The 18,412-nt window shown below is 44.3% G+C and overlaps 1 protein-coding gene across 1 annotated transcript in view; it reads right to left on the reverse strand.

Annotated features, from left to right (window-relative positions):
• The window catches only part of Npepps (aminopeptidase puromycin sensitive), a 50,256-nt gene that overhangs the window by 6,556 nt on the left and 25,288 nt on the right, over positions 1-18,412 (reverse strand). Inside the window, exons 12-17 of the mRNA XM_012515270.2 lie at positions 17,380-17,443; positions 14,200-14,339; positions 11,711-11,845; positions 10,116-10,335; positions 2,551-2,693; positions 2,081-2,137 (exon numbers count right to left, since the gene is read on the reverse strand). Coding sequence (XP_012370724.1) covers positions 2,081-2,137; positions 2,551-2,693; positions 10,116-10,335; positions 11,711-11,845; positions 14,200-14,339; positions 17,380-17,443 — 759 coding nt within the window. The remainder of the gene's footprint in view (positions 1-2,080; positions 2,138-2,550; positions 2,694-10,115; positions 10,336-11,710; positions 11,846-14,199; positions 14,340-17,379; positions 17,444-18,412) is intronic.

An 18,412-nucleotide genomic window follows, 5' to 3' on the forward strand; every position in this document is an offset into this window, starting at 1 on the left:
TAATAAATAAAAATAAATAAATATTTAAAAAAAATTAAAACAAAGGAAAACAGAACAAACCCTTTAAATAGGTTACTACCATTATAAAGACATACGAGGCTGGCAAGATAGCTTAGGGGACTAAACGCCTGCTTAGGCAAGTGCAGGGACCAGGATTCAATCCCTAGCACCATGCGCCATGCTGGCTCCACCCCCAGCACACTGAGCTGGCCACCAAGTCTGGGTGTGGTGGCACACACCTGTAATCCCAGCACTGGGGAGGCTAAAACAGGATGATGACTAAGACTGTGAGTGTAAGCTTTAGGAGTGAGACCCTGTACCAAATACATTTTTAAAAGGGGTGGGGAAAAATAAATAAATAAAAATAGAAATAAATAAAAAATTTTAAAAAGGGGTGGGGGCTCTGCCAGGTAGCTCAGTTGTTTAAACTGCCCCTTGGGCAAATTCAGCCAGGGGCATAATATGGCGGTTCAAATCCCAGTTCCAGAAGCTGCACCAGATCTGCCCTTAAGGCACCCGGAAGGCACTCGGAAAAAAAAAAAGAAACCCTCAAGTTTTTTGGTTTTTTTTTTTTTAAAGACATACAGGAGGGGGCCGGGGAGATGGCTCAATGGAATAAGTGTTTCCCTGGCAAGTGCAAGGGTCTGAGTTCAATTCCTGGTTCCACCAAAAAAAAAAAGACATACAAAGTTTGTTTGTTACCTAAACTTGAGGTAGTCAGATGCCAATTATCCTCAAAAGACTAGACAGGCTATGGGGGCAGGTGAGTTAATCCCATTTATTTATGTATATATGTATGTATTTGGTATAGGATCTTAGTAGTAGCTCACACTCTAATCCTGTTTCAGCTTCCCCAGCCCTGGGATTACAGGCGTGTACCACCCTGCCTGGAATTGGTGGCCAGCTCAGCACGGGCAGGGGCAGGGCTGGCACAGCATGCGGTGCCAGGGATTGAACCCCAGCTCCTGGGCTCGCCTAAGCAGCACTTAGTCCACTGAGCAAACTCCCCAGCCCATTAATCCTGTTTATTGATAAAGGACCCTACCACAGCCCAAAACCTTTGAGACAAAAGATCATGCATCTGTGCCCCATTCCCCTGTGGCTGCTGCTGGCACTGAACCCAGGCCTCATGCATCCTGGGCCAGAGCTCTGTCACGGAGCTATGTTCCTAATCTTTTTTTTGAGACAAGGTCTCACTATGTGGTTAAGTCTAGCTTTGTAGACTAGTAGTACCTAGTAGTGTAGCTACTCACTATGTAGCCCGAGATGGGCTTGAACTTTTTTTTTTTTTTTTTCGGAACTGGGGATTGAACTCAGGCCCTTGCACTTGCCAGGCAAGGACTTATTCTACTGCGCCATCTTCCCGGCCCCTGGCCTTGAACTTTGTAGTCTCCCACTGCAAGAGTCACAGGTGCCTAGCCTTTTTTTAAAAAAAAAAAAAAAAAGAAATTTTTTTTTGGTGGAAATGGGATTGAACTCAGACCCTTGCGCTCACCAGGCAAGTGCTTATTCTACTGAGGTATCTCCCTGGCCTAGCCTTTTTTTTTTTAGAAAGAGAGAAATCTTACTAAACTGTCAAGTCTGGCCTTGAATTTGCAAGCCCTTCTGCATCGGTCTCCTATGTGACTGCGATTATAGGCGTGCACAATCATACTCCTGCCCTTCTTATTTTCGGTGCCAGGGATGGAGCCTGGGGCCTTGCACAGGCCAGGCTCTGCCACTGAGCAACATCCACAGCTCTCCCATAGTGTCTTATTATTTGCATGGCTGCAACATGCATGTATTTCGGGGCTGGAGAGATGGCTCAGTGGTCTAAAGCACCTACTTAGAACAAGCTTAGCAAAGCACGAGGACCGCAGTTCAATCCCCCCGCACCACATGCCAGCCAGCCCGCCCCCTGGTGGGCTGAGCTGGCCACACACACATAAATAAATAAAATTTAAAAAACAAAACAAAACAAAACAAAAAACCATGCATGTATTTCATGTGCCAGAGTATTTTTAGATAGCATTTAAGGCTGTGCTCTGTGTTTATCCATGGTCAGAGGCAGTGAAAGGGAACCATCCTCAAATCCACTCACCTTCAGCATAATGTCTAAGGTCGTCCCATCACCATGCTTCAGAACAGTCAGATAAACCTACAAGCAAACAGAGGAACAAAAGAAGTAGTGACATGGCTCAAATGTGATACGACTCAAACATCCTACTAAGAGGCCAGGGAGATGGCTCAGTGGAATAAGCACTTCCCTGGTAAGCGCAAGGGCCTGAGTTCAATCCCTGGTTCTGAAGGAAAAACCCCCACCCTACTACAAGGGAAAACCGTGATGAGCTTTGTGTGCACGTATGGTAACACAGACTCCAGTAAGGAGCCCGAGCCCACAGATACCTGGAGGTGGAGAGACACTGTGACAGGGCGATGTCTCACCACAGAGCGCAGTGCTCAGGTGCAGCCAGACTCGGTTTGGGGGCTATTTTGGTTGCTATTAAAGGTGTTTTGTTTTCAGAATGCGGCAGGCACCCAGAAGTCAAGGAACCAATCACCCATACTTACAGGGCTCCTCAGGTCAGCAGAGAGGGCTTGTTTTCCTTCCACATGGTCCTTAAACCGCCGACGAGCTTCTTCTAATGTCGCTTTATGTCCTGCTTTTCCTAGTTTCCCCAGAACCAAGCCCCTTAGGAGTGCATCCAGATGACCTGTCCAAGAAGGAGAAGACACATGACTACTTAAAATGTGTGGTTAAAAATGTACCACTTGAAATTTTCTAGTTTTGTGAGACAGAACCTTACTCTCTAATTCAGGCTGACCCTGAACTCACTTTGTATTGCAATCTTCCTGCCTCAGTTTCCCGAGGGCTGGGCAGTCAGGTACATACCACCACAACTGGCCTGAATATTTTATACTTGTGTTATATCAAATCTAGAACCTTAAACGGACACAATATACAAATGCTTGAGAGAAACTTGATTTACCAAGTCCTAAGAGGGAAAGGGAATACTAGACAGACAAGCAAACGAACAGTCCACTGCATGATCATCACAAATGAGAACTCCCTCCAGGTTTGGTGGTGCAAGCCTGTCATCTCAGCTCTTGGGAGGCTGAGGTAGGAGGATCACGGTGAATTAGAGGCAAGCTTAAACTATACAGAGTTCTGTGTTTCAAAACTCCAAACTGGCAGGCGTGGTGGCACAGGACTGTAATCCCAGCCCTCAGGCAGCTGAGGAAGGAGGATTACTTAGAATCTGAGGCCAGACTGTATTACATAGTGAAACAAACAAAAAAGCAAAATTCAAAATCTAAACTCTTCAAATTCACTATGCTGCTACTCAGGCCAGTTAATCACATCATTAAAGATTATGTGTAAAAAAAAAAAAAAGATTATGTGAGAAGCTCACATCACGCAGAGTTGACTCAAAGTTCAGCAACCCATATATGGGCCTAAGTATATATATATATATAAGACACTCACTATCACTGTCATTAGGGAAACACAAACGCAAACCCCATGAGACACCTCTTCATACCCGCTGGGACTCTGTGATCAGGACAGGGACAGTGCTGGTAGACACACAGAGAAGCTGAAGCCCTCCGGCTCTGTGGGCAGGAGTGTAAAGTGGTGAGGTCACTCAGAAGTGTGGTTTAGTAGCTCCTCCTCGGGCTAGACATGAGGTTATCATATGATCTAGCAATTTCACTCTTATTTACCCAGGAGAAATGAAAGCATATGTTGTACAAAAAACCTGGACACAAATGTTCCAAACAGAATTCACTGTGGCCAAAAAGTGGAACCAACCCAAATGGCCATCAACTGACGAAGGAAACGTGCTACGCTGTGTCCGCGCCATGAATTGCTATTCTGCCCTCCAAGGAGTGAAATACTAACATGAGCAGCAACATGGGTGAATGCAGAAGCACTGTGGCAAAATGAAAGAAGCCAGGCACATAAAGACAATGCTTGACTCTACACATGAGATGAGCCAGCCAAGGGACACAGGACCCAGGGTCTCACCGAGGGTGAGCGGGCACACAGCTTCTTTGGGAGTAAAGAAACTGCACTAAAATTAGATGGTGATTGGGCTGGTGAGATGGCTCAGTGGTCTAAAGCACCTACTTAGAACAAGCTTAGCAAAGCACAGGGACCGCGGTTCAATCCTCCAGCACCACATGCCAGCCAGCCCCGCCCCCTGGTGGGCTGAGCTGCCCCCCCCCCGCTAAATAAATAAAATAAACTTAAAAAAAAAAAGATGTGGTATTTAAAATAAATACATAAATAAAATAAAATTAGATGGTGGTGATGATGGCACAGCTTTATGAGCACATTAAAAAGCACTCAATTGTGTACTTTAAAAGATGAAGCTGGGCCGAGCATAGCGCACACCTGTAATTCTTTGTGAGCTCAAGATCAGCCTGGGTTACATAGGGAGACACTGTCTCAAAAATATCAAAGAAAACCAGATGAAGCTGGGCATAATGGTGCATGTCTGTAATCTCAATACTAAGGCAGAAAGATTGTCATGCATTGTCCAGCCTAGGTTACACAGTGAGTTCAAGGCCAGCCTGCACTAGGTATCTAAACCCTGTCTCCAAAAAAAAAAAAACAAGAAAAAGAAGAAAAAGAAAAAGAAAGAAAGAATGAATGAATGAATGAATTATATGGTATGTAAATATTGTCTTGGCAGAGACCGGGAGAAATCCTGAACCACTCAGGAGGGCTACAGTGCTAGTGGACCCCAACAGTATAACAAAGAGATAATACTGTCCACAAGAGGAGTCAGGACAGTGTTTGCCTGGAGAGGGGTACACACAAGTGGCAGAGACAGATGGGGGAGGGCAGATTTCTGGGGACCGAGAGACTATATATTTGTCAAAAGTCACTGAACTGGAATGCTAAAATTATACATTTAAATTATGACTCAGTAAAAAGTTTAGGAAGACTTACTTGAAAAGCAACAGATCTGTAGACACTGTTGTGACAGTTATCGTAAAGCAGTTTATAATAATTCTTGTGGTTGTTGGGTTTTCGCAGTACTATGGATGAACCCGTGGCCTTAAACTGTGTTACATCCCCAGATCTTTTCTGTTTTTCATTCCAAGGCAGAAGACCGCTAGGTTGCTAAAGTACCCAGGCTGGGCTTTTGCATGCAGTCTTCCTGCCTCAGCCTCCCAGAATGCAAGAATGATAACTATGTGCCACTATGCCCCGCTGTGACTGGGGCCAACTTGAATGTGCGATGTACCAAGTGTCTCCCTGTTTATTCCCTCACCTGCACAGCTGTGATCCTACAGCCCTCCTTGGTGGTCATTTTTTAGTTCTAAAGGTTTTACGCATTCTCATCACACAAGAGCAGTTTAACACCACAACTTCCTGCACCGGGTCCCTCCGGTCCTGCCCCTGTGGGCCCGCAGTCCAGTGCGAAGCCGCTCACACCCCCACGTGCGCCCTGGACACCAACCCACTTGCTCACAGGCCTGTCACTCTAGCAATGCCTCTGCTCTTCTCTCACACAACAAACACACTCTTCAAAAAACCCGCATAATTTCTTTCTTTCTTTCTTTCTTTCTTTCTTTCTTTCTTTCTTTCTTTCTTTCTTTTTTTTTTTTTTTGAGACAGGGTCTCTCTATGTAGCTCAGGCTGGCTTTGAGCTCACTTTGTAACCAAGGTTGGTCTGGAAATCACAACGATCGATTGTCCTGCGTCTGCCTCCTAAGTGCTGGGATGACAGGTGTGTACCACCATGCCCGGCTAAAATGCATAATTTCTACTGGAGAAAAATGGTGTAAAATCTTCCAATTTAGATAGCTGGGCATGGTGTTGCATGTCTATAATCCCAGCACTCAGGGAGGCTGAGGCAGGAGGATTCCAAGTTTTGAGCCCAGCATGGCTGACGTAATTGACTTAGACCATGTCCCAAAATAAAAACTGAAAAAGGAGTAGGGAAGTGGCATAGCATGAAGACCTTGGGTTGAAACCCCAGTACTAAACAAACAGACAACAAAAACTCTTCAAAAAAGAATTTTGTTTGAGACAGGGTCTTGCTATGCGTCCTGTGGAGGAATTTTGTTTGAGACAGGGTCTTGCTATGCATCCTGTGGAGGACCACCTGAGCAGCTCTCCTTGAAAGAAGAGCGACTGTCTCCATTTTGACTGAGCCTGACCCTATTTTCTCATATTGTTCTGTACAGAGCTGGCTAGGACTTCTGTTTATCAGTTGGCCTTAGGTAAATGTGGGCCACCCACCTAGCTCAGCTCACAATGATCCCCTACTTCCCACAACTCTCAGTCAATCCTCCTCAAGCCACTCCCCCACTGAATAAAAACCGGGTGAGGCCCTGGGTTGCTCTCTTGGTTCAGATAGCCATCTTCGTGGCTTGACTTAGAGCCCCTTGACTCCCCAATGACTGAAATTATAATTTAGTGTCTTTATTTTCGCCGTGGATTGCATTGAAAGTGATAGATTGGAATCAATTTGATGGGATTCCAATAATGTAACTTTGGGATTACAAATATTGGCTTCTTGGACCGAGATGAGGATCTGGAAGTGTCTCCTACAGCATCCACGCTGGGGTTGAACTCAGGGCGATCCTCAGCTTCCCCGAGCCCTGGGACCACCAGCATATGCCATCATGCCCAGCAAAACTTTCCAATCTAAAAAAAATTCCTTCCTTGATCCCTCAGGTTAATCTCTCTTTCTTTTAGTAAAATTCCTTTGAAAAGCTGTCTAAATCTGCATTTCCTCTTCTCCACCGCGGAAAGCGCCCCAGCTCCCCACTACTCCACGGAACCTGTGAACCACAATCATCAGCCCTCCCTCCTTTCGGTGACTCAGAGCAGCTGACATCTGTGATGGGTGACTTCCCCTCAACTACTGTCTCCCTAAGTTCTGGGACCCCTCTCTCCTTATTCTCTTCTTCACTCACTCCCCAGCCTTCTTCCTGATTCTTCTTGTTTGTGTCTATCTCTAAATCTGGGGACCTGGATTTTAGAACTGGCTTACACCGCACCCCCAGGGCAGGGAGGCGGAGCCTTCTACAGCTTCCAGTGCCAACAGTGGCAGGCACGCAAGGGCTCCCCACAGTCTCACGTCAGTGACTCCAAATGTACAGCACGCCTGACCTGAGGCACTGTCTGCCTGGATGTCTAAAGTGACAAACTACTGTACACCAAACAAAATTCGATTGCCTTGCACCCAAAGGCGCTCCACGGCAGTCTCCGATGACATCTCGCCATCACACAGACTCACTCAGTCTGGCATCAAACAGCTCTGCCTTCAACTACAAACAAAACTCACTGCCTATCAGTGCTGGCACGGACAGCGCTGCAGGCGGGTTATGGAGGAAAGCCTGAAGAGTCGACTCAAGTCTACTCTTCGACAGTCAAGTAAATCAAATCAGGTCCCTTTGCCCAGAACCCTAAGACAGAATCTCCCACTACTAAATGTGAAGGGAAGATGCTGCTGGTCACCTCTACACGTCCTACAGGCCCATCTTCCCACACGCCCCTCCTCATTCGCTCTTTCCGAACGTAACAGCCCTGCCCTTCACAACTTCTACTCCCAGCTGCACCCCTTCCCGGAGACAGTCTTACACCCCACTTCAGCTCTCCACCTCTGCTCAACGGTCGCCTCCTCTGCAACGGCGGCCCCATCCGCTCCCCTCAAACAGTGGCCTTAGCCTCATTACCTCAGGTGGCTTTATTTCTCTTTGTGACTCCTGCTGCCGCCAGCGCATGATATATTTAACCTCTTGCTGGGTCTCCCGCTAGAACGCTTGGCCTCCTGTGCACTGCCGGCTTCTACAACAGCACTTGGTATTTACTAGCACCATAAATAAATACTTGTAGGATGAATGAAGAAAAGACACAGGGTGGTGGCCACTGCTATTCTTATTTCAGAAGATGCCCGCATTAAGAGTTGTCAGGAGAAGGTGCCACCTTTAGTTATCAGCAGACAGCAAAAATAATTGTACCGAAAGCCTTCAAATTACCATTCTCAACATTTAAATCACATCAAAAAGAGTAAACACATAATTATAGGAATAACTGGAGAAAACACACGTAGAAAGCAAATAACTTCCTTCATGTAGTTAGCTGCCGAGTCTCTTATCACTTCACAAGATGCTCGGTATTTGTGGTGACACAAACAGAAGTGCATGCTGCAGATGGTAATTTGCAATAGTGGTTTCATGTTGGGAGTGCCTGTCATTGTGGTATTCTGAATATGGGCGGCTTGTCATGACAAGCCAGTTACTGCTAAGATGTCTCTCGGGTAGATGGATGTTCAAGAAGAAGGGGGTGGTGAATGAAAGCAAGAGACAGGAAAAGGAATACTGTGGGACTGTCCTGCTTCAAGGTTGTATATGGTGAGATTTTTGGACTTATGTGCGAACATGAGAAGCATAGAATTCTTTATCCTATTTTTAAAATATAAACTAATTTTTAAATGTTTTTTATCATATTATGTAGGGACTTAAAGTTCAACATATCAATACTTGATGAAAAATACCTGTTCCTTATTATGCCTAAGATGTTCGAAATGCAGTGAGATAGTGAGGTTAAGCTTGATAGCCTAAATCATTTGATAATAACAATAAGCTTCTCTTCTGGATGGTTAACAACCTAAGTTTGCAGATCAAAATTAGAGAAAAAGGAGGGCTACAAGGAAAGCCAACATTTTGGCCCTAGCCTTCTAAGGTCAGTTAAGACTCAGGACATATGAGAACTTGTACTGTATCGTCATGTACCTCGGTAGTGTCCCAAATTTTCTGATCAAGAAGATTATGGGGCCAAAGAGGAAAGTGATCGATGATGTAGAGTGTGCCTAAGGAGAGTCACATGGGGAGAAGACACTCTCTCAGGCTTTCACAGAGAGCACATTGGCCAAGCAATGGCCGTGACTCATCCACATGGCTGACACTGACAAAGGTTCTACAATCTGAGGTACAGGATCTCAGCAAAAATCCTGAGGGCATTTCACTGACCTTCTCAGACCAAAAAGCTACAACTCTTGTTGCACAGGTCCTGCTTTACCTTGGTCTTAACCATCCAGTAGAAAAGTATGAAGATGAAATATAGGAAGTAAAGCCATGTTGTTATGGTGAGCTGTGGGGGACTCAGGTCAATAATTTCTGACATTGCCAGTTAAACAGAAGACCCAATGCTATTATGGGCTACTGGACTCTTAGAATATTTTGCTGAGTTTACACACCTATAATATTCAACAACGGAACTTAAAAAAATTGGGGTATAACTATGAATGTCCATTTTGTATCTGTGTATTGAAAGTGGTTGGGATAGATATATAGTTGCATTCTCTTAATGAATAGAATGATTTTTTCTAATGGTGTTTGTAAGTAGGATCACAAGTCTGCATCTTGTACAGCAATTAACCACTAAGAAGAATATATGCAGTGTATTATTTGTTGAAACTGTACTTTCGATTTGATTTGAAACTGTCTCATTGCTATATGTTTATCAATAAAACTTTGAAAAGAAAAAAAAGGGGCTGGAGAGATGGCTCAGTGGTCTAAAGCACCTACTTAGAACAAACTTGGCAAAGCACAGGGACTGTGGTTCAATCCCCCAGCACCACATGCCAGCCAGCCCGCCCCCTGGTGGGCTGAGCTAGCCACACACACACACATACACACACACACACACACAATAAATAAATGTAAAAAAAGAAAAAAAAAAAAGAGAAGTGCATGTTACTTACGTAATTTAAACCACCTGAAATTCCCTTTAACTCTTCCTGACTGTAAGTGGGCCTCGGGAACCATGCAGCAGGATTTTATTTCCATCACCGCACACAAACCAGAGTGAGCAGTGAATACACGCCCGAGCGCCCCTGCTGCTGCACTGGTGACCCGTAACTGCAGCAGAAGGAGCAGAAGATGTAGGTCTTAACTTCTGACTAGCTGGACACACAGTACCATCAAGAGATACACACAGATGATGTGTTTTCATTCTTTTGATAGTGCTAGAGATCAAACCTGGGCCCTCACACGCTCCAGGAAGAGCCCTACCTCTGGGCTACAGCCCCAGCCTAGCTCAACTGTTAACTCTAGGTGAGTAAAAGTAGCAATTTCTCACTGATTCTGCTTGAAATCGGTGCACCCATTACCTTCTCCAGGCTTGGGGTCCCAGCCCAGTCTCTCCCCTATAGGTGAAAAGACATCTTTCACAAACTCCTGGATTTCCTCATAGAAGTCTGTGTGGGACAAGAGAGTTGAGAGAATCCCCAGGTTACAGCTCAGGTCGCTCCATACAGTATAATTGGGCTCATTCACAAAAGCCTCCATGACTTTTAGAACCTCTACAGTGCTAATGATTCCAGCTCGAGCCTGGGATAGGAAAAAACACAAATTAACCTCATCTTCAAACAAAACAAACCAAGCAAGCATGTATTTTCAGCATTATCTACCACTAGCAACTTTTCTGGTTTAAAGAAATGAGACAACAAATATACTAAGTTCTGAAGAAGGCTATTAAAATAAAAAACCCTATTATGACATCACTGCTTATTTCTTTGCTATTTATAAAATAACTTAAAAGAATTACACTATATTCCCATAATTTGGGAACAACAAGCCAGTTAACTTTTTACTCCTACTCAGTTTCCAGGGCCTTGACTTTACTTTTGTTTTAGAAGTTTTCATACTTTCAGAGAGGCTGCAAAAATAGTTGAGGTTTTGCTTCTTGACAGAAGCTCTTTCAAAGACGGGTGCGCAAACATGTCAACTTGAGCTCACCCTCACTCATTTCTAAGAGGGCAAACTACAAGGCACCACACATTCGGAGGCCTTTCAGCACTGAGTTTGGAGGAAGAACTGCTGCTGCGGCAGCCAACCACACAGGCAGCACACTCTCCCGGGACAGGTCTCTCTGGACAAGGAGCTCACCAGAGGTGAGGCTGGGTGCCCCAACGCGCGTTTACACGGAGGAGGGACCTAACACCAGTGACTGCACAGGGCAGGGAGAATTTCAAATCCAATTTAAAGTTAAACTAGGGGGTACGTAACAATTTCATCATAATCAAAGACATTCAGGGACCAGAGAAATAACTCAGTGGCACAGCTAGCCTATTTTGGAGTTGTAACAACAACAACAAAAATTGTGATTTTTGGAGACAGCATTTCACTACACAGTTCAGGCTGGCCTTGAACTCACTTTGTAGCCCAGGCTGGCCTCAAGCTTGCAGCAAGCCTCCTGCCTCAACCTCCCAAGTGCTGGGATTACAAGTGTGTGCCACTCTTCCCAGCAATGATAAATAATAGTAATCACTCTTTAAATTCTTTCTGAAATGAAGCCAAATATAACTATTAATTTTGAGGCTAATGTACTCCTATAATTTTGTTAAGAGCTCCTAAAATTTGAGTAATAACAAAATGTTAAAAAATTTTAGCTTTGGGGCCAGGGAGATAACTCAGTGGAATAAGTGCTTGCCTGGCAAGTGCAAGGTCCTGAGTTCGATCCCTGGTACCACCAAAAAAATAAATAAATAAATAAAATAAAAAATTCTAGCTTTGCCAGCAGAGTACAACTATTACTTTAGAGAAGCATAAAATCAGTCTGAATGACTTTTTAAAAATGTATCAGTAGGGAATATTTCTTGACAGAAAGAACCATATTCTTCTAATTAGGCTTCAGACACTCCGGGAAAAACAAGATTCTTTAATCAACAAAATCCATCAGATTACAGCAGCAGGAGAGGCTCACCAAGGAGAAGAGGTCATTCTGTAATCCCAGTCGGTCCACAGGGGGCAGAGAAAGGTCTCGAATGCCTGGTAACAAACTTTCCAGCATGGCAGAGCTGTATTGGGTCCGATAGAACCCAACTGTTCCCAGGTTTAACTGAAAAAAGACATCCAAGAGGCACTCTTACATACTTCCACTTTGTTTTTTAAATCAGCCGTTCATACATGTAAAACAAACTCTGGTTTTAGGTACGTCTAGATAAAAACTATTAGGGACTGGGGAGATGGCTCAGTGGAATAAGCGCTTCCCGGACAAGTGCAAGGGCCTGAGTTCAATCCCCAGTTCCGCCACACACACACACCAACAACAAAAAGATGAAAACAACAAAGCCCACTATGCTAATAGTACAAAGAGCACATAAATACAGAAACCATCTGCCTACAATATAAGCAGAGAAAAAGAAAGCAGAAACTCGCAATAATGGGGTCAAGGAGAGGGACCCTAAGAAGAAGGTGGGCGAAGGTGAACATGCAGCTAGGCTCCCTCACTAGGCTCGGTGAGCAGCATGGGAGACAGACTGGGCTGAATGGCTTCACCCACTTAGCCCAGAGCCCCAGTAGAGTAACAGTTTTCAGATCCTTAATTTTAACCTTCGGGGAAGATCATATCCTTCTAATTATGTCCCAGACACTCCAGGAAAAACAAGATCCTTTAAAGCAACAAACGCCATCCGATTACTTGAGTAAAGATGCAGTGTGGGCAATTTCATTGAGTTCTGGGGTGAGGTGAATCACTGATTGCAATTACTCCCCACAGGTTATTTACAGAGAAGCAAAAAGTAGTTTCAAAACCATTTCCATTTACATATACACATATATATGTTTAATGGCAAAGAAGATATAAATATTTTCCTATTTATGTATGGTTACTTCCATACATAAAACCATTGAGGGCCAGTGAGATAGCTCCGCAGACTAAGTGCCTGCTTAGGCAAGCACAGGAACTGGGGTTCAATCTCCAGCACATGCCATGCCGGCCCTGCTCCCCCGGTGCGCTGACCCAGCAACCGAGACCAGGCGTGGCGGCACATGCAGGAGGATCACTAAGAGTCTGAACTAAGCAGAGAGACCCTGTACCAAACACGCAAAATTTAAAAAATAAAAATACCCAAAAACATTGCACAATTCTATTATTTGATTGATCCCTGTAACTTTAAGCACAGGACACAACATTTTTTTTTTTGGTCTTTTTTGTAGCCCAGGCTGGTCTCAAAACTCTCAATGATTCTTCTGCCTCAGCCTCCCAAATGCTAGGATTATAAGAGTGTGCCACTATGCCTAGATTAGGCACAATACTTTTACTTAATTACAATAGTAGTGAACTTTTTTTTTTTTTTTTTTGTATTTAGTATAGGGTCTAGAGGGTCTCACCACATAGACTGGACTCATAGTGATCCTCCTGTGTTCAGCCTCCCAAGAGCTGGGATTACTGGCACGCACCACCACACCACTGTCAATCGTTGTCTTAGCGCGCCCAGCGGAGAGGCCAGAACAGCACACAAGGGATCCAACCCCGGCCTCTGCACTGAGCTATTTGGCCAACCCACAACTTTTTTTTTTCTTTCCTTTACTATTAAGAAACTTTCCTTGCTAGATGTGGTAGTGTATACCTCTAATCCCAACACTTGGGAGGCTGAAAAACAGAAGAATCACTACGAGTCCGAGTCTGATCTACGTAGCGAGACCCTGTAGACCATGTCCTAAATACAGAAGGAAAAAAAAATGAAAAGAAAGATACAGAGTCCAGACCCTTAGGTACTTTGGGAAATGGATTTTAAACACTAGCTAAAGGATTTCACATTTCAGTGACACAAGCTGAAGATTATATGTCTGAGTCTCTTGATTACAGCCAGGCCTGTATGATGACAGCGCATCTTGAAGGCTAGCGTGTTATTACAATGAGAAGGCAGTTGGAAGTTGCAAGACTACAAATGTCTCGGTTAATGTGACTTTATATGCAGCCTGCTATTTTCTTTTCCGCTTCAGCCCTACCCCTTTTTGTCTGCTTACCTAACACTGTCTGGACAGCATTATTTGAAAACTGGCTTTAAATTTCACAAAAAGTTAAGAGATTTGTTTTCTTTATTATTATGTTTTTTGGTCTTTTTGAGACAGGGTCTTGCTATGCAGCTCAGGCTGGCCTTGAACTCGCAATGATCCTTCTGCCTCAGCCTCTAGAGTGCTTGGATTACAGGCATGTATCACCACATTTTCTTTTTTTTGTTTTATTTTTTTAACTTTGAGGTAGGGTCTTGCTGTGTAGCCAAAGCCTCCAACTCAAACTTACCCTCCTACTTCAGCTACCTGAATGCCAGGATGACAGAAATGTGTTTTCCTTGAAAGTCCTAGTCTAGATCAAAGCAGCACACAAAGAGACAGTCATAAAAATCTAGAGCAGTGGAAGAAATCAAGTCAGGAGAGATAAAATGACTGCGGCATTTCTGGACTCACCTTCACCCACTGGTCCGGTGTGACGTTGCTCAGAACCACGCTCATCTCTGGCTTATCCATCAGGAGTTTCAGTTTGGCCTGGCCGGGAGCTTCGCTAGTGGAGACTGTGATAGGAACCATCCACTGAGGACAGTCTTCTCCTAAACAAGAGAGAACGAACGGAGAGAGGCCTGACGGGAGAGCCCTGAGCTCAACAGCCAAGCCAGCAGCTCATCCTCCTGCCTGCTGCCACAGGAACCCTTCCAGGCAGCCTGAACAGAAGCAGTGCAAAGAGACAATTACTAACAAGATCACAGTAGCTTAAAAAAGTTAACCCACTCGCAGAGTCCCTAGTACAGTGGCTGAAACAATTTTCACATGTAGTCCATAGTAGGTACACAGACTGCCAAACATTCAGGGTTGATTTTGTGCACGTACGTGTATGTGGTCTTGGGGAGCAAACCCAGAGCCTTGGCATTCAGCTACGTATGCACTCCTTTTAAAAAATATTTTATTTTGAGACAGGGTCTTGGGCCGGCCAGGTAGCTCAGCAGACTAAAGCGCCTGCTGAGGCAGAGTGCAGCAGCCGGGGTTTGCTCTGGAGTGGGGTGCTGGGCCTGCCGGGCCCGTCCCCGGGATGCACTGAGATGGTGACTGAGACTGGGCGTGGGGGCGCACGCCTGTAATCCCAGCATGTGGGAGGCTGAAAACAGGAGTCACTACAAGGCAGTGAGACCCTGTAGACCCTGTACTAAGTACATTAGAGAGAGAGAGAGAGAGAGAGAGAGAGAGAGAGAGAGACAGAGAGAGACAGAGAGAGACAGAGAGAGACAGAGACAGGGTCTCCCTGAGTTGCCTAGTTTGGGCTCAAACTTGGACTCATCCTGCCTCAGTCTCTCAGAGTGCTGGGTGCAGGCAGGCGCCACTGCACTAGGCCCCGAAAGGTTCACACCTGACAAGCAGGGCATACCAAGACTACTGCATTCCAGCTCTGAGAAATAAGCTCTTAATGACCAGGCACACACATGGCAAAAATATACCTGAGAGCTCAGACGACAAGAGAGACACTGCACTGGAAAGCCAAACAAAATGGAGTCCCTGCCCAGTGCCCTAATAGGAGTACACAACTATTACACAGATCTACATTTATCACTAACATATTTAATGTTCTTTTTAATTTTATTTATTTATTTGTGTGTGTGTGTGGCCAGCTCAGCCCACCAGGGGGCAGGGCGGGCTGGAATGTGGTGCTGGGGGATCGAACCGCGGCCTCTGTGCCTTGCCAAGCTCGTAGTAAGTAGGTGCTTTAGACCACTAAGCCATCTCACCAGCCCCAACATATTTAATGTTCTAAAGCCTGATTATCAAGCTAACCCACAGGTTAAACCCTCTCTCCTCACTAATCTATTCCAGATGTTTTGATTTTTTAAAATATGGTCTTGCTATGTAGTCCACGCTGGGCTTGAACGCAGAGCTATACTCCTGCCTCAGCCTCCCAAGTGCTGAGATTACAGGTGTGCACCACCATACACAGATTTTCTTCTTTTTTTTTTTTTTTTTGAGACAGGGTCTCATGACGCAGTTCAGGCTGCTGTTGAACTCATACACCGCACCCAACCATGCTCCTGCCTCAGCCTCCTGAGTGCTAACGTTACAGAGCGGATGCAGCCCTTGCCTCTCCCCTGCCTGCTCTCCCTCTGTCTCTCTCGCATGCATTTGTACATGGCCTCACTCCACAGCTCACGCCCAGTCGTGGTGGCCAGCTCAGTGTGCCTGGGTAGTGCCCTTAAGCCCTGGGCTTGCCGAAGCAGGTGCTGAGTCTGCTGAGCCATCTCACAGGCCCATGATGAGAAGCATTTTGAGTGGGATTAATGATACTGTCTTTTACTGTAATAAATTTTTAAAAAGAAAATCTAAATGTCCATTATGTGTTTCTATCATACCCCATATCCTTCTTCTGTTAAGAAGGAAAAAAATAAAATAAAAAATAATAATAAAAATTAAAAAATACATACATACATATATATAGTTTTAAAGAAAAAGAAAGGAACACAGAAGTACTTTACTTTTTCAATTAAACTTTATTTTCCTGGGTGGAATTTTACATGTAAAGGAGTCTAATGACACCTATTTGAAAAAGTGGGAGTTAAGAGCATAGACTCATGGAGTTCACCTGTGTACGTTTGAGTTCCCACATTTCTTTTTTTTTTCCACACTTCTAATTTACTAAATAGATGGCTGGGCAATTTAAGTAACCTAGCTGTCCCGCAGCTCTTGCTTTTCTTTTCTTTCGTTTTGGTTTGAGACAGGGTCTGGCTCTTTAATTCAGGCTGGCCTTGAACTCAAGACAATCCTCCTGCCTTAGCCTCCCAGAGGGCTGGGATTACAGCACAGGTGTGAGCTACATGCCTGGCCACCCAGCTCAGCTCTTATTTTCTATAAAACAGAAATAATACAAGGAGCCTCAGAATACAAAGTGAGAGTGAGTTCCGGGGCTTAGCACAATGATCAGCACTTACTATAGTAAGTCTAATAACCAATGGGTTCCATTCATTTACTTATTCAGCCCAAAAACTTAAAAAGAATTTGCCACCACAAAAACACAGTAAGGGGGCCAGGGAGATGGCTCAGTAGAATAAGTGCTTGCCTGGCAAGTGCAAGGGCCTGAGTTCAATCCCTGGTTCCAAAACAAAACAAAACAAAACAAAACAAAACAAAACAAAACAAAACAAAACAAAACAAAACAAAACAAAACAGTAAGTCCCCTTAAGCATCAGGGCATTACTTTTTGGCTGTTTCAATTCCTCATTCATTATAGCCTCCAAAAATACAGACATGAAACTCTCAAACTCTGAACACTACAAATGTATTGTGCATCTCCTTTTTCTTTTTTTTTTCCTTTCTTTTTTTGAGACAGGGTCTTACTATGCAGCTCAGGCTGGCCTTGAGCTCACTTTGTAGCCCAGACTGGTCTCAAATTCACAACAATTCTCCTGCCTCTTCCTCCAGAGAGCTGGTATTACAGGCATGTACCACCACCCCCAGCTCCATCTCCACTTTTTGATTTCTAAAATTTCATTTTTATTCTTTTACCATCTCTTTTTAGTTGAATTTATTAAACCTATAAAAATGGTTATTTTTTCCCATCAATTGTACGTTACCAAATTCATCAAGCAGCCCCACTCCCAGCCATTTGCTTACCAGCATACGGTCCACTGGCACAGAACTTCCTTTGGGACAACCTCAGCAATCTGTCATCTTCTACCTAAAGAAGTAAAACATTTTCCTTGGTGGGGACACTTCTGCGGCAAAGTAGACGAAGGGGCACGTACAACCAAACGTCTTACAATGCCCCACATGCAATGATGACCAAGGAGGTGATGCTGCCAAAGGGGGAAATGCCACTATTTTTTAACTCAGTCCTCAAAATAAAAATAGTCCACATAAAAGGTGTAGTTTTTTTTTTTTTGAGATAGGATCTCATTATGTAGTTCAAGTTTGCTTTGTAGCTCATGCTAGCCTCAAAATCACAGCGCTCCTCCTGCCTCAGCCCACGCTCAGCCAATGTATAGTTGTACGAAATTACAATACAAACCTTTAGAAGGCATATGTACCCAGATGAAGATAATTTTCTTAAAGAAAAGCATTAGTTTTTAAAGATACACATGACAGAAAAGCAAGCTCTTTATAGAGAAAGAGTACATCTTTAGTGTTTTGACTATGAGCCTGGGCTATACATTGAGTTCATGCCAGCCTGAACTACATAGCAAGATCCTGTCTCAAGAGTGAAAGACAGACAGATAGACAGAGGGGCTGGGGAGATAGCTCAGTGGCATAGGCACTTGCCTGGCAAGCGCAAGGGTCTGAGTTCAATCCCCAGTTCCACCAAAAAAAAAAAAAAAAAAAAGTCACCAACAGAAAGACAGACATGGGGGACTGGGGAGATGGCTCAGTGGAATATGCGCTTTCCGGGCAAGCGTAAGGACTTGAGTTCAATCCCTGGTTCCGCAAAAAAAAAAGAAAAAGAAAGACACACATGTCTTGGGAAGGGCTTCCCACACACTTTGAAAGTACAAAGTCAACTATAATATTTCAAGTACCAAAAAAAGCAAGTCTGCTAACTTACATTGCCACACCAAGAAAACCCCTCTAAAATAAACATGGTTTTATAGACAATGCAGGGTCACAGGAAAAAGAGCTACGAATCCTTTTAAAAATGAAAAGCAGGGCCAGG

The sequence above is a fragment of the Octodon degus genome, unplaced genomic scaffold, assembly GCF_000260255.1.
Source record: "Octodon degus isolate 3935 unplaced genomic scaffold, OctDeg1.0 scaffold00056, whole genome shotgun sequence".
Lineage (NCBI taxonomy): Eukaryota > Metazoa > Chordata > Mammalia > Rodentia > Octodontidae > Octodon > Octodon degus.